The sequence below is a fragment of the Drosophila willistoni genome (assembly GCF_018902025.1).
Source record: "Drosophila willistoni isolate 14030-0811.24 chromosome 2R unlocalized genomic scaffold, UCI_dwil_1.1 Seg200, whole genome shotgun sequence".
Lineage (NCBI taxonomy): Eukaryota > Metazoa > Arthropoda > Insecta > Diptera > Drosophilidae > Drosophila > Drosophila willistoni.
Window position 1 is genome coordinate 6,978,383 of NW_025814051.1, and position 12,844 is coordinate 6,991,226.

The 12,844-nt window shown below is 32.9% G+C and overlaps 1 protein-coding gene across 2 annotated transcripts in view; it reads right to left on the reverse strand.

The window, feature by feature from the left end:
* LOC6643679 overlaps positions 1 to 8,559 on the reverse strand; it is a 50,907-nt gene extending 42,348 nt beyond the window's left edge. For both annotated transcript variants that reach the window (XM_023176515.2, XM_047010962.1), the window contains exons 1-2: positions 8,538 to 8,559; positions 495 to 591 (exon numbers count right to left, since the gene is read on the reverse strand). In XM_023176515.2, the coding sequence (XP_023032283.1) occupies positions 495 to 564 (70 nt within the window). In that variant the 5' untranslated portion in view covers positions 565 to 591; positions 8,538 to 8,559. The remainder of the gene's footprint in view (positions 1 to 494; positions 592 to 8,537) is intronic.
* Positions 8,560 to 12,844: the final 4,285 nt, after the last annotated feature.

Consider the following 12,844-nt stretch of genomic DNA (forward strand, 5'->3'; position numbering starts at 1 on the left):
CATTGACTAAAAGGGGAAATGCACTCTATTCATTATAATTATGGATATATATATATTTGTATGTATATATTTGTATACATATTAAATTTATTGCTTAATTCATTTGGTTTTTGTTATTTCGCATAAATTTTAATCACACCGTATTTCTAGGACATGAAATTTAATTACACGTAATTAGCATAATTTGAAGTATAAATTATATTGTGCAAATTAATATGCATAAATCTGTGTAAAACTTTTCATTGCTTTTATATTTCATGTCCGATTGCTCTTTATTTTGTTTTCTTTTTTTTTCAAATCTTTTTTGTTGACATTTCATGAAGATTGACGACAAGTTTTTAGTCGAAAATTGCGATTGACTCTTCATGCTAATTGGTACTCTAATTGAACCAAATTGATCACTCAGATGGTGAATGACTCTGAATGAGTTTTAAGTATTCATGAATTGAAATAATTTTGTCAGTCACAGTTCGAAAACATTATTTTTTACTTACCAATTGTGATTGTCACCAGCAATGCTATTGTGGCCAAAATAGTTTGATAACAATTATGTGGAAACCTCATGTTGATTGAATTTGTATTCTATGCGATCTGTAAGAAACGATATGTAATTAGTATTTATTGATTGTTTTATTTGGCTTTGGTTAAAAATATTATTGAACTTTAATCCAAGATGTATATGTATATAAAGACATACGTATAAAAAAAAGTCCACTGTACATGTTTCTTTGAGAGGCCTTTAAACATTCAAAGTTAGCATAGTAGAAGTTTTGGTTTACCCCAAGACTTATAAAGGGACGAAGTTTTTTCAAGGGACCAACAGTTATTGAGGTTTTCCATTTAGCGGGGTACGATTTATCGAGACTCGACTGTAATCAGAATTTCGATTTTGGTGTTTTATATTTGCAGTAAAATTGATTAAATTGTTATTTTATTTTTCTTATTTATATCTCAAATAATTTTGGTTAAAGCTTCACTATCTAGTGAAAAAAAAAACAAAAGGCGTATTATAATTATAATTCCTTTTTTTCGCTTGCAAACTTTTGCTTTCTTCTGCAAAACTTTCTCAATCTCAGAGTTCGTGTGGAAATTGTTGTCTGAATTTATGATATTACATAAAAGCCTTTATACCTACCACATCAAGTTCAAGCAACTTTCATGCAAAGACCAATAAAATACAAAAAGAAAAAGCCAAAAAGTGGAAAGGGGAACACCACCGAAACCTCCCCCGACCTAGACAACAACCAACATCAGTTCTTAATGTGTTAAACTTTTGGCTGCAACTCAACTTGAGGGGGCTCGTTGCAGCAGTTAACTGGTCAGGATCCTTTTTGGCAGGTGTGCCAAAGTGAGTTTCGCGTTCCTTGTAGATTTTTTTTTCGATATTTTGTTAACCACAGAAAAAATTTGTATATATTGAAAGCAATTTTGTAATCAGAACACAAACAATTGCTGTATAAAGTAATAACTATAAAGAAAAGTGCAGCGATTTTCTATACACAGAAAAAGTAAAAAACAAAAAAAAAAACACTTTGCCATTACACAAAAGAGCCAACATACGAAAAGCTGAACAAAAAATGTTCATATGAGAGAAATATGCACAAAAAAACAAAAAAACAGGAAGAAAAAAGACAAAGAATCGGATTATAATAATCTGCTTTTTGGTCAGTTCTGGGGGTAACATGGTAGGAAACTTTAACAAGTTGTAATCCTTTATGGCAGCAAATTATATTAGGGTAAGCATATATCTATCTTATATGGCTTCTAACCTCCTTCCATCCCTTCTCCCCCCACTCAGAGAGAAGAGGTCCTTATTTTTGTTTGCCTTCATCTCTCTTTCTCTCCCCCTTTGTATGCGCATTGTAAAATATTTGTTGTCTTGTCCAGTCCATTAAGTTTTTGCAAAAACCTTTTCTTAATTGCTTTAGCTTCATTAAGACCAAAACTTTTAACTTTTTTAATTTATGCATTGACAAAAACTTAACCTGAACCGAGAGTTACAAACAAAGGCCAAATGCCTGTTCTCACTGCGATAAGACCTCAGTTTGGTTGAGTTTGGCTCAGTTCAGTTCAGTTTAGACCAGGTCAGCCACACACACAGACACACACTCACACTGCAAATTGCATTCGCTCTACCCGCCGCTTACTAACACAGAGAGCGAGAAAGAGACAGAGGCAGTGAAAACTACTAACAGATACCAAAAATTGCTCGCTAGGCAAAAGTGCTGCATCTTTTCTTCTTTTCATGTCTTTTTTTGTTTTTTAATTGCTTTTTTGGGGCTGCTTCTTTAACCGTTTTCCTTTGAGTTGACTTGACCACTTGGCTGCCATTTGTAAACTATGCCAAAAAAAAAAAACCGGGGCAAGAAATGGAAACAAAACAGAACTGGCGAAAAAAATTTGTTCCATTTTGGCCAACTGCTTTTATGGCAGTCAGGCTTTAAGGGCTTTACTCTAGACGTAAACAGGATTATGGCACGTTTTTACGAAGCTATAGTTAAACTTTGGAAAGGAAAGGTAAAGCAACTAGACAAATTTCTCGAGTGAATTAAATCGAGAAAGAGCATATCAAAATTGGACTTCCATACGCCTTGGATAATGTTACAAAATGTATGTTATTCAACATAGCAGAATGTGACATTTCTTTGGAAGTTTGAAACTACTACTTTTGAGATCCGTTTTAATTACTTTTAAGAAGAAACTTGTTACCTTCTTTTACAAATTGGTCAAAACTTTCTGAATTTGTATTAAAATAACAGATATTTAAAAATTGTATTTTTTCTTTTAAAATTTATACAATTTTGAACTGTGAAGATGTGAAACTGCGGCCACTAAAAAACGCTTAAAGCTTTGGACGATAAAGAGAGTGACTATATTCGGGCTCCTTCTTAAAAAAAAAAAAAAACTTTTTGTGAGGTGACAAAGTCAAGTCTAACTATTTCTTAGCCAATCTGAATGAAAATATCACATTCGAGGGGAACGTTAATAACCTATAAGACAGGTAAGATGTTAGAAGCCGAAGGTCAAAAAAAATGTATGAAAACCCCTTATATTGGCCCTCTTCATATATTGGCATGCAGTTCTGACATGCAGTTTTTTTTTAGTTCAACGCGGTTTACAATTTCTTGATAAGATTTACACATATACACCTATGTGTTTAGTAAGTTTAAAGATTTTGAAAAAATTTACTTGGAAGTCAAAAAATTCAGAATTAAAAGTTTCATTCTCGATTGTTTCAAACTTATTACCAAAGCTAAAATATAGAGAAAACTATTCAAAAAACTGTCATCAATTTAAAAAAAAAATTTACGTTTTATTTTTGGCATCTCAAAATAATTATAATTCTTTACTATTAAAAAAAATACTTCAATCTGAAAACAAAGTGTATTATTTTTTTTTAGGAAACTTCATTGACAACTTCCAGTATCTAGAAGTTGTCACATATTAAAAGTAACCTGATTTTTTTGTTTTAAACATTAAAAACTCAGTGTTATATTTGCTTTATGGATCCAGTTAATTTCAAAATTGTCAATAATATATTTAAATACAGTTTAATAGGAGTCTTTAGCAATATATTGTTCCGATTTTAAGACTAATCAGATTCAAAATATCTAATTAAAAAAATTGTATCAACTAAAGTATAATTCAGTTTTCGTTATGACAATAAAATTTCAATTGAACTTGTTTTCATTTAATTATTTAGCAGTTGATAAAAACCAATTCAATCAGAAAGGCATTTTCAATTTCAACAACCAATTAAATAACATAAAAAGAGTCAATTTAATTTATGTTGTGAAATATTGTAAGCATTCCAAAAGCTTCGAATATCTTCTACCAACTATTTGTCGGATTTTTACAAAACAGTTTTAGCAATCATTCGAATGAGACAAAAGAAAAGCCAGGCAAAATGTTGGTAGTGAATGCTACTGCATTGTTGGGTGCTAAATCAAAAGGTAACTTTAAGAGCTTTGAAATGGCTTTTACCATTGAGATTGAGAGCAAACAAGAAGACGAGGAAGTTTTGTGAAAATTGGTAAACAATTTATGTGGTCAAATAAAATGGCAAGGAGTATGGAAACGTAGTTGGAAAAAGGAAACAAATTTATGGCAAGAGAAAAAAAAACAACTCTAGCTATGTATAGGAGTAGGTATGTGGCTCCAATAACTGCATTGAGATAGAGATACTGTTAGGGAGCTAGGATATAAATTACATGCTTAGGCGAGCCACTCATGTTGTGCTCAGTTCTCATATGCAAAAGACACAAACACACACACACATACATACTAGAAAACGGAAGAAAACTTTATATATATGTGTGTGTGTGTGAGGTTTTTTTTTCTTCCTACGGATTATGAAATAAATTTCCACATGCCACAAAATTTTCACAACCGCAGAAAACTCGAATGCAACTTTCTAGGTAGACCAAAAGACTAAAATGGAAAGAGTAAGTAAGTGTATGAGTGAGGCAGAGAAAGAAAGAGAGAGAAAAGAGTAAGTAAGAAAGGGACAGAGTCTTTTCCACTCAGCGAATGCCTGGGTAAATTTATTATTTGTTGCTGTTGCACTTGAGATGCGGCAGACGCCCGAAAGTAGGCAACACAAATCCATATACACATATACAAACACACATACATACAAATATCGATATATGGGCTCTGGCCACTACCAAGAGAACCAAAACCTAAAACTCTGAACCCAGAAACCCATCCAACCATAACACCAACACCAATACGAAAAAACAACAACAACAACAAATTTACATATGAAAATATTTTTCAATCGCCCCAAAGGTTTTTCCTTCTCTCCATAGCAAAAGAAGTAGCAGCTCTGATATGGACAAAGTTTTGCTTATGGGCCACAAGAAAAAAAAACACCCATACACACACACACGCATAGGAAAAACAAAAACTTTATTCCATGCGAAATTTGTAAAGTTTTTGCCCGTTTTCAATATTATAGAAGAAAAAAAAACTTCCCAAAAGATAAGAATGAAGAATTGCCAATGTGGCAAATATAAAATATATATAAGTTCAAATAGGCAAAACATAGCAGAATTCAGCTCAACTGGAGTTTGCACAATGATGAATATCAAAAGTGACATTATAGAAATTGCAAAAGAAAGAAAGACAAAATACTTTCGATATTGTAAATTCATTCTTTACCCATTTTTCAAATGCATTATCATCATATTTTTGTGTGCGTTCAAGTCATTTAACAAAAAGTCAATTTGTTTTGACTAATCTTCAAATTTAAATTGGGTCAAAGAAATTAATGTTAAAATGGTTTTTTGATATTAACATGTAAGGTTAAAGTTTTGACATGTAAAGTTCAAGTTAGGTAAACAAAGAAAAATTTTTGGCTATAGGATTAACTTTTTTGTTTATTGCGCCTGTTTTTTTTCTCCAATCTGTTCTTACCCCTTACCCTTAGCAGATTTCACAATTGCATACACAATTAAAAAGCTATGAAATAAAAACAAAAGGAGAATAGTGAAATAGTGTCGAAATGAATGAAAAATGTTTACTCATTGCATCTTCTCGGATGAAATTTGACTTCATTTGTTTTCTTGTTTCCGTAACTCGCTATTTCGTATACAAAATTATTATTATTTTTTTAGAATATTTTTTTCATTTTGAAGTCTTACTTAAGAATATAATATAGGTTTATTAAGCAAATGCACTACCTGCAGGTAGAAATTGACCACAAAATAGTGCTTGTAGGTAATCAAATCTGTATCCGAGAGAGAAATCAAGACGTTAATCTGAATACGTTGGAGTATGAGAGGAATTTCTCTTTTAGAAGATAGGATACAGGCTCCCAGGCTATGCCATTGTATTAACGGGGGGACTTGCCAGAGGAGAGAGGGAACTTGAGGAGAAGTTATTTTGTAAGCCATGCAACTCTGCGGAGTTAATTGGTTCATTCTTAATTAATCTCTCGTCACGTTTGCCTGTGTGCTAGGATGACATGCCGTCAACTAACGCTCATGTAGAATCTATGATATCATAATCAAGTCATTTAAAAAACGAAAAGTATATTTATGAATATTTATTATACCATGCACTCAGAGAGTGATGCAAATTGTATGTAACAGGAAGTATGAAACTTTTAAACGCTTCATACCCTGAAAACGGCTTGACGACTTACTAACTTAAATTCCGATTATCCTTTTTGTTAAATTCGTATACATTTGTGACAAAAAGGTTTGTCTATTTAAATCCATTATCAATAAAGGTTCTGCTTAATGTTACATTTCCATGATACAAGTTAGAAGAAACACAGGATTCATATTTATTGAAATAAGTCAAATCCACTTTCATGGCAATTGGTGTCAAATAATGTCAACCAGCAACGCCTTAAGCTAAAAAAAATTTTTTTACAAACTATAAGCAATGGATAGCAAAAAAACAAAATCAAATTAAAAATTGTTTATGCATTTAGCTTTATATCAATTTGAGATAGAAGAATATTTTTAACCTCAACCACAATTCAAATAATGAATTTCAACTTGCAAACAATGAGAAAAAATTTGCTACAAAAGTATTAATTTTTTTTTATATATTTTAAATTCTTGGAAATGGCATTGAGGACCATCTTTAGTTCAAAATATCTTTCAAAAAGCGAGTCCTTCAAATGCATATTGCATACTTTAGAGCGCAAACGTCGTCCGTTTAACATGACTACAAAGATTTTAAGTAATGTACATGTTTATTCAACTTTAACAGATTTCATATATAGATTCTAACTATTTTTTCATCGTTAAATTCTTGGTTTTAATAAAATGAATTAATTAAAAAACTTTATGAAGGAAAAGTTTTTCATAATTCACTTCTCTTCCAGGAAACAAAATCCTACCGAAAAAAAGAGTCTTTTCTCACATGGAGTGAGGTTAAACTAATTAAGCTACAGGTAACCACCAGAGCGGCCACAATTGGCAGATGAAGATGGAAAAAAAGCGACGACACGGCAAGCAGTGTTAACCCCACCAAAGAGAGAGACAGAGAGGACCCAAAAAGAATAACACAAAAAACCATCCCAAAGAAAAATAAAAGAAAACGCCATGGCATAAGAAGAATGTGACGCCGTTGCAGGTGGCAGTAAAAAATTGTTGAAATTTCTTTAAGAGAACAAGATACATGGCTGGCAGAGAGGCAGAGAGACAAAGCACAGAGGCAGAGGATGGTGCTAAAGCGAATCGGTAGCTGGACGTCTGCCCGCGGGTCATGAGCACCATGGATCGCGGGGCACAGCTCATTAAACGCCTGTCACAGTTTTCCCTTTCCGTACGTTTGTTTCGCCGTATCACGTTTGTTTTTTTGCTCTCGGTTCTTTTTTCCTTTTTTTATTTGGCTGCTTGTTTGCCCTGTTTCGGTTGCAGGATGGATAATCCCGGCGACAACTTAATGTGCCTCTCGGCTGTGCTAAATAGCTTTCATTATTTACTTTTGCCACATAAAAATTTACGCGAAAGAAAGTTTTTTTTTACCCATCTCAGACGAAGATTGGGCAAAAGGAATACATTTTACTTCTCTTTACTTTCGTTCTACTTTATTTTTTTTTTGTCCTTGTTTCAAAACATTGCAAAAAAGTTTCTCAAATTTTTTGGCCTTTAAGGCCTGGCCAATAAATCATTCCACATATCAATCAGTCAATCAAATATTGATTGTTCCATTTTTTCTGCTGACTAAGCTACACATCCCCTATAAAAGAAAAAAAACCAAAAAAAACTACTATGCTATGTATTTGACATTTTCCATGAAACGAACCGAAAAACATTCTGTGGCAGAAGGATAGAAAAAAGCAAAAAAAAAAAAAAAAAGCACAGCAAGAACTCAAGAAATTGTTGCATGAGAGAAGCAACTTTTTTTGTTGCCGTTGTTATGTGCAATTGACAAGTTTTGTTTAACGGAAATTGTGAACGGACACGCCCACTACTTGCTTTTGGTGAAAGGTTATCCTGGCAATTGGCTTTGGCTATTGATGATAAGTTATTCCGGATGAGATATAATCATAAGTTATATAAAATTAGCAAGTCATGCAGTAATAGCTTAATGGTTTAAGTCCATCTTTAAGACACTTTTTTTATATATAAAATCACATTAAACTAGTAGCCCAATTTAGTGTTCAGGTGGCTTTAAGAAGGTAGGAATTTTACTTTGGTAATAACAAAATTTAACAAAACTAGTTGCTAGTTTTTTTTGAAAACCAGCTTTATCATAGATTTGAGAAAAATTAGATGTCACAAAGTCTTTTTGACCTTAAAACTTTTAAAAAACCACATATCTTTAATCAAATGAAACCAAAAAATATCGGCAACGGTTGAGGACTCAGCGCATCATAATTCATTAGAAAAAGTTCATTTTGACCCCTAAGTCTCAGTTTTGCCTGCCTAAAAAATTGTTTAAAAAACAAAAAATGTCGAAACAAAAGAATGGGTTTAAAACATATGATTATTTTCTCTCTCGAAAATTCTGTGCTACAGATATGATCTTAAGCAATTAGATAAACATACATATGTATTTATATATATTCCCACCTTTTTGATTTTAAATAGTTCTCTAGTTGCAGTTGCAGTTGTATTTTTTTTTTCGAAAACTTTTAATGGTAGTCACATGACTGCAATTTTATATGGATGTGCACATTTTCTTTTTTTGGCATAAAACAATTTTTATGCAATTTTTGGTAGATTTGTTTATGGTGCAGCAGCAGCAGCAGGAGCATAAGAGAAAATCCTTCGAGCTAAACACATGCGAGTTTCCGTTTTTCTTGTAGTTGTTTTGTTTGGTTATTTTCTTTTTGCTTGGTTTCTTATCTTATTTCGCGTATCACGGAACTCGTTAAAATCACCTTAGAACACGTGACTGCACACAAACACACACACACACAAATACACACGCACACCGTCCGTTACTCTGCGATAGGCAGACATAAGAAGCAACAGCGTCTTCACACACCAAAAGCAACAACAACACTCACAAGAAGTAGGAACATGGACATGAAAAATGTACCGGGTCCTTGGTTTTTGGTTTAGTAGCAAAAAATCGGAATGGGCCAATGTCAAAACATAAGAACAGTTTAAATTGCATAAAAGAAAAAAAACAGAAACCCGAAAACGAGACAAGCACAAGAGTACAATCTGTGCGGTTGAAACGTCCTCCTTTTTTGACGATCTTTTTTTTTGTTTTTGTTGGACGAAAAATGTGAAATATTTTTTTTTCTTATTTTGGGTTTTGTTTCGATTTTGTTCACGCACAAAATGTTGTTTCTACGCACGTCTTTACGCAAAGGCAACGCAATGAAAACTGCAGCAGCACCATCGAGGACTAAACGAAGCGAGTCCTTTGCACAGATTTTCCAAGACGAAGTCTGACGAACTGTAATAATACCATTCGGCCAGCCAATACGAACAAAACGAGTGTCGGCCATACGAAGGTGAATTCACGAAGGGGGCTGACTGAGAACGTTAAAGTGTGTCAGTCAACAGTTAGGGGAAAATTGTGCCCAAATGCAAAGGGTTCAATGAAATGCAATGAAGATATTCACCACGGTTCTCAAGTGAAGTCGCAAGCAGTATTAGGGGAATAGTAGCAAAATAGCCTTAAGCAGTTGATTTCCCTCGGTTTAACTCAACACAATGCACTGCTTTATGCAGGGTAATACATCAAGCAGTGAACCTTAACACTGCTTTCTAGCCAAATCCATATAAATTCTGGAAAACCATTAATTCTTAAGTTTTATAGTTTCTTTTTTGAATTTAATTTTTATTTCTTAGCTATTATTCAGAACTTGTCACAAGAGTTTAGAAATCTCTTTTTTTAAATTTACTAAAAATTTCAATCGGAATTCCATATTTTATTTTTTTCTTGGAAACTTCTACTTGTACTTGTAATCCGAAATTCATCGCCTTTGGCCAACTATAATTAATTATTTATTATATTTCTCTAGATTTCGACCTTTGAAGTTAATCAAAAACAAAACTGGCAGACTTCGCTAAAGAATCCACAGTTGTAATGGCCATACAATATCTTTAACGCTAAAAGTTGTTGGGAATTCAAACTACATGAAGCGAAAAAAGAACGGCAAAGCTTGAAACTGCAGATTCCACCTTTTTTGTGTGCATACCCTTGGGCGTCAGCTGAATTAGTGTAAAGGGCTTCGCCTTAATCAACTAACCGTCGCGCCCAAATATTTTGTAATAGTATATTGTACTATATGCAAAAAAGGGGGTTTACAGCAAGTGTAAAACGGCGGGCCTTACGTTTTAAAATCTTACAAATAAATTAGTAAGATTTATTGACCTGAAGCCCCGATAAAACCCAGTTTTTAATTATTTATTATAATATAATTATTCATATTTTAAGAGAAAAATGTTTTCCTTCAAATAACTGTAAACTTTATTGGGCATTAAACAGAACAATTGGTTTAGGAAAATCCTTAAGAACTCAGACGAAAAAAGGAAGTTTTATATAGAAGATTTCCAGTTCTTTAATCCTATCTAGTCATGGTGTTTTTTCTTACCACCAATTTAAATAGAATGTCCTCGACTCTAGAGCTGAAATATTTCAATACTTTTAGTCAATTTTATTATGTTTTCAATACCATTATTAAATTTTTATTGAATTGAATATTAAATCGTCTATAAAATTTTATAACTTAATAAGATTTTTAAATTAAACACCATATATTGGACAATTTTGACAATGTCGTTCTCGATTCGACAAACAATGACGGTCTAGAATTATTGTATTGTTTAGTCACTTTTGGTTAAGTTATTGTTCAAAAAGATACATAATCTTTCCTCTAACCAACAAAAAGAAATTGCACGATGTAGCTCTTTAAATAAACTTTTAGAAAAAACAGTTTGCCGTCAAAAAGGAACATTTTAGTTTTTTAAAGCTTTGGTAAATCTTCAACACCTGTTAGACACATTATAATTTTGGCATACAAGCTATTATAAATCAATTCCAAAAATAAACCTTTATATACCTTTATATACATACATACATATGTACATATGTGGGATTTGTGCCCACTAGAATTTTATATATATGTTGTTATATTTAGTATATTATTTATTTATAAGATAGGATATAATATGTATGAAATGGATTTCAAAAAACTTAATTATTTAAATGAAATGTTCTAGCTTTGTTTCGTCGTTTACACACACGTCGTCGTTCGTCGTTTTCTCTAGAGTCTAGACTCATCGTTGTAGATTTTGCCTTGCCACACCGTCGTTTCTGTTTTCCTTGCCACCTCGTTGATCAGCTGCTTCGTGATCTGGCCTTACAGCGCTACCATACCATCCCCACATAAAAATATTTGAATTTTTATATTAACCAGAGGGGCAGGTCTAGCTTCGACGTCAAAGTTTGTCTACCCTTGCAACAAATGTTTAATTTGAAAGCAATTGCGTGAAAAGTAACGAAGTTATTGACAAAAGTCACTGTTTTCGAAAGGTCGTTCCTATGGGAGCTATATGATATAGTCACCCGACCTTGATCAAATTTAACATAGTCGTTTATATGTGTAATAAACTCACCAATATTAAATTTCACGGCAATAGCTCAGAAAATAACAAAGTTATTGATTTTCACTGCTCCACTGTTCGGGACTTTGCCATTTGTATGGGAGCTATATGATATAGTGATCCGATCCGGCTGAATCCGAGATATACAACCCCTACAGTATATACAAGCCTACATGCAAAATTTCAACGGCTCTAACGGTCTAAGAGGAGTTTGTGTTGATCCAGACGGACGGACGGACGGACGGACATGGCTATATGAACTCGTCTCGTCATGCTGATCAAGAATATACTTCCTTCTATGCGTTGCACACTTCTGACCAAAATTAATACACCCTTTTTGCAAGGGTATATCAAGTTTTCCGTTTGGAAAACATAAGATATTTTAAAGTTTAACGCAGATCTCTCTAAATAAGGATACTTATGGCGACCACTGTGTAACTCCCTACAATTGCATAGATCCAAACAAATTAATTGAAGTTAAAATAATTGAAGCAATATACGGAATTTAAATTACACATTCCTTAAATTATCATAAAGCAGTAAATAAAATCGAAAATAAATTATATTTGTATAACTAAAATTTTAAATTAAAATTTGAAGATCTTCTTTGGTTACCGCCTTGAGCTAAAGTTGACAAGTAGAAGACATATTTTTATGACTATGACTTAGAAGCAGGTTGGCTGACACTGGTTAAGGCCAACTGACACTTATCTGTCTAAAGCAACGCCACCTACAACACATACATATGTACATACATATGTAGTTTGATTTTGCCTCGTTTTTGTTTAGAAATTAAAATTATTCTCGTAATTTAAATTTTAAAGATGCATATCCTCATGTTAAGCTCCTTTATCCTAATTCAAATGGGGCTAATGACTTTATTGTCTCCAGTTGTCTGCATAATTTATATTTGTATTGCATTATTTTTAACCCTTGGAGACATTATTGCCCATGTACGAGAAAGACCTTGCCAAGAAAATCTCTGCAAAATGTTGTGTATGTGTGTGTGTGTATAAAGTCTGGGTGCAAAAATGGGCGGTTGATAATGGCTCAGGCTAATGAACTGGAAATATGCTGCTTGAGTTCATGTTATTGTTGGCTCTTGCCTGTTGGCTGTTGCTGTTGCTGTTGCTATTGCTGCGGTCATCAGCATAATTGCAAATTTTTATGATTATGACAATTTGTTCTTGAAGTGCCATTTCTGCCGATGGCAACTAATTTACCGTGTACATTTGCTTGATAATTCTCATTCAAGCGTTCTATATTTGTGTTGCATACATAACTTGTCCGAGTAATAGGCTTTTATATTTTTT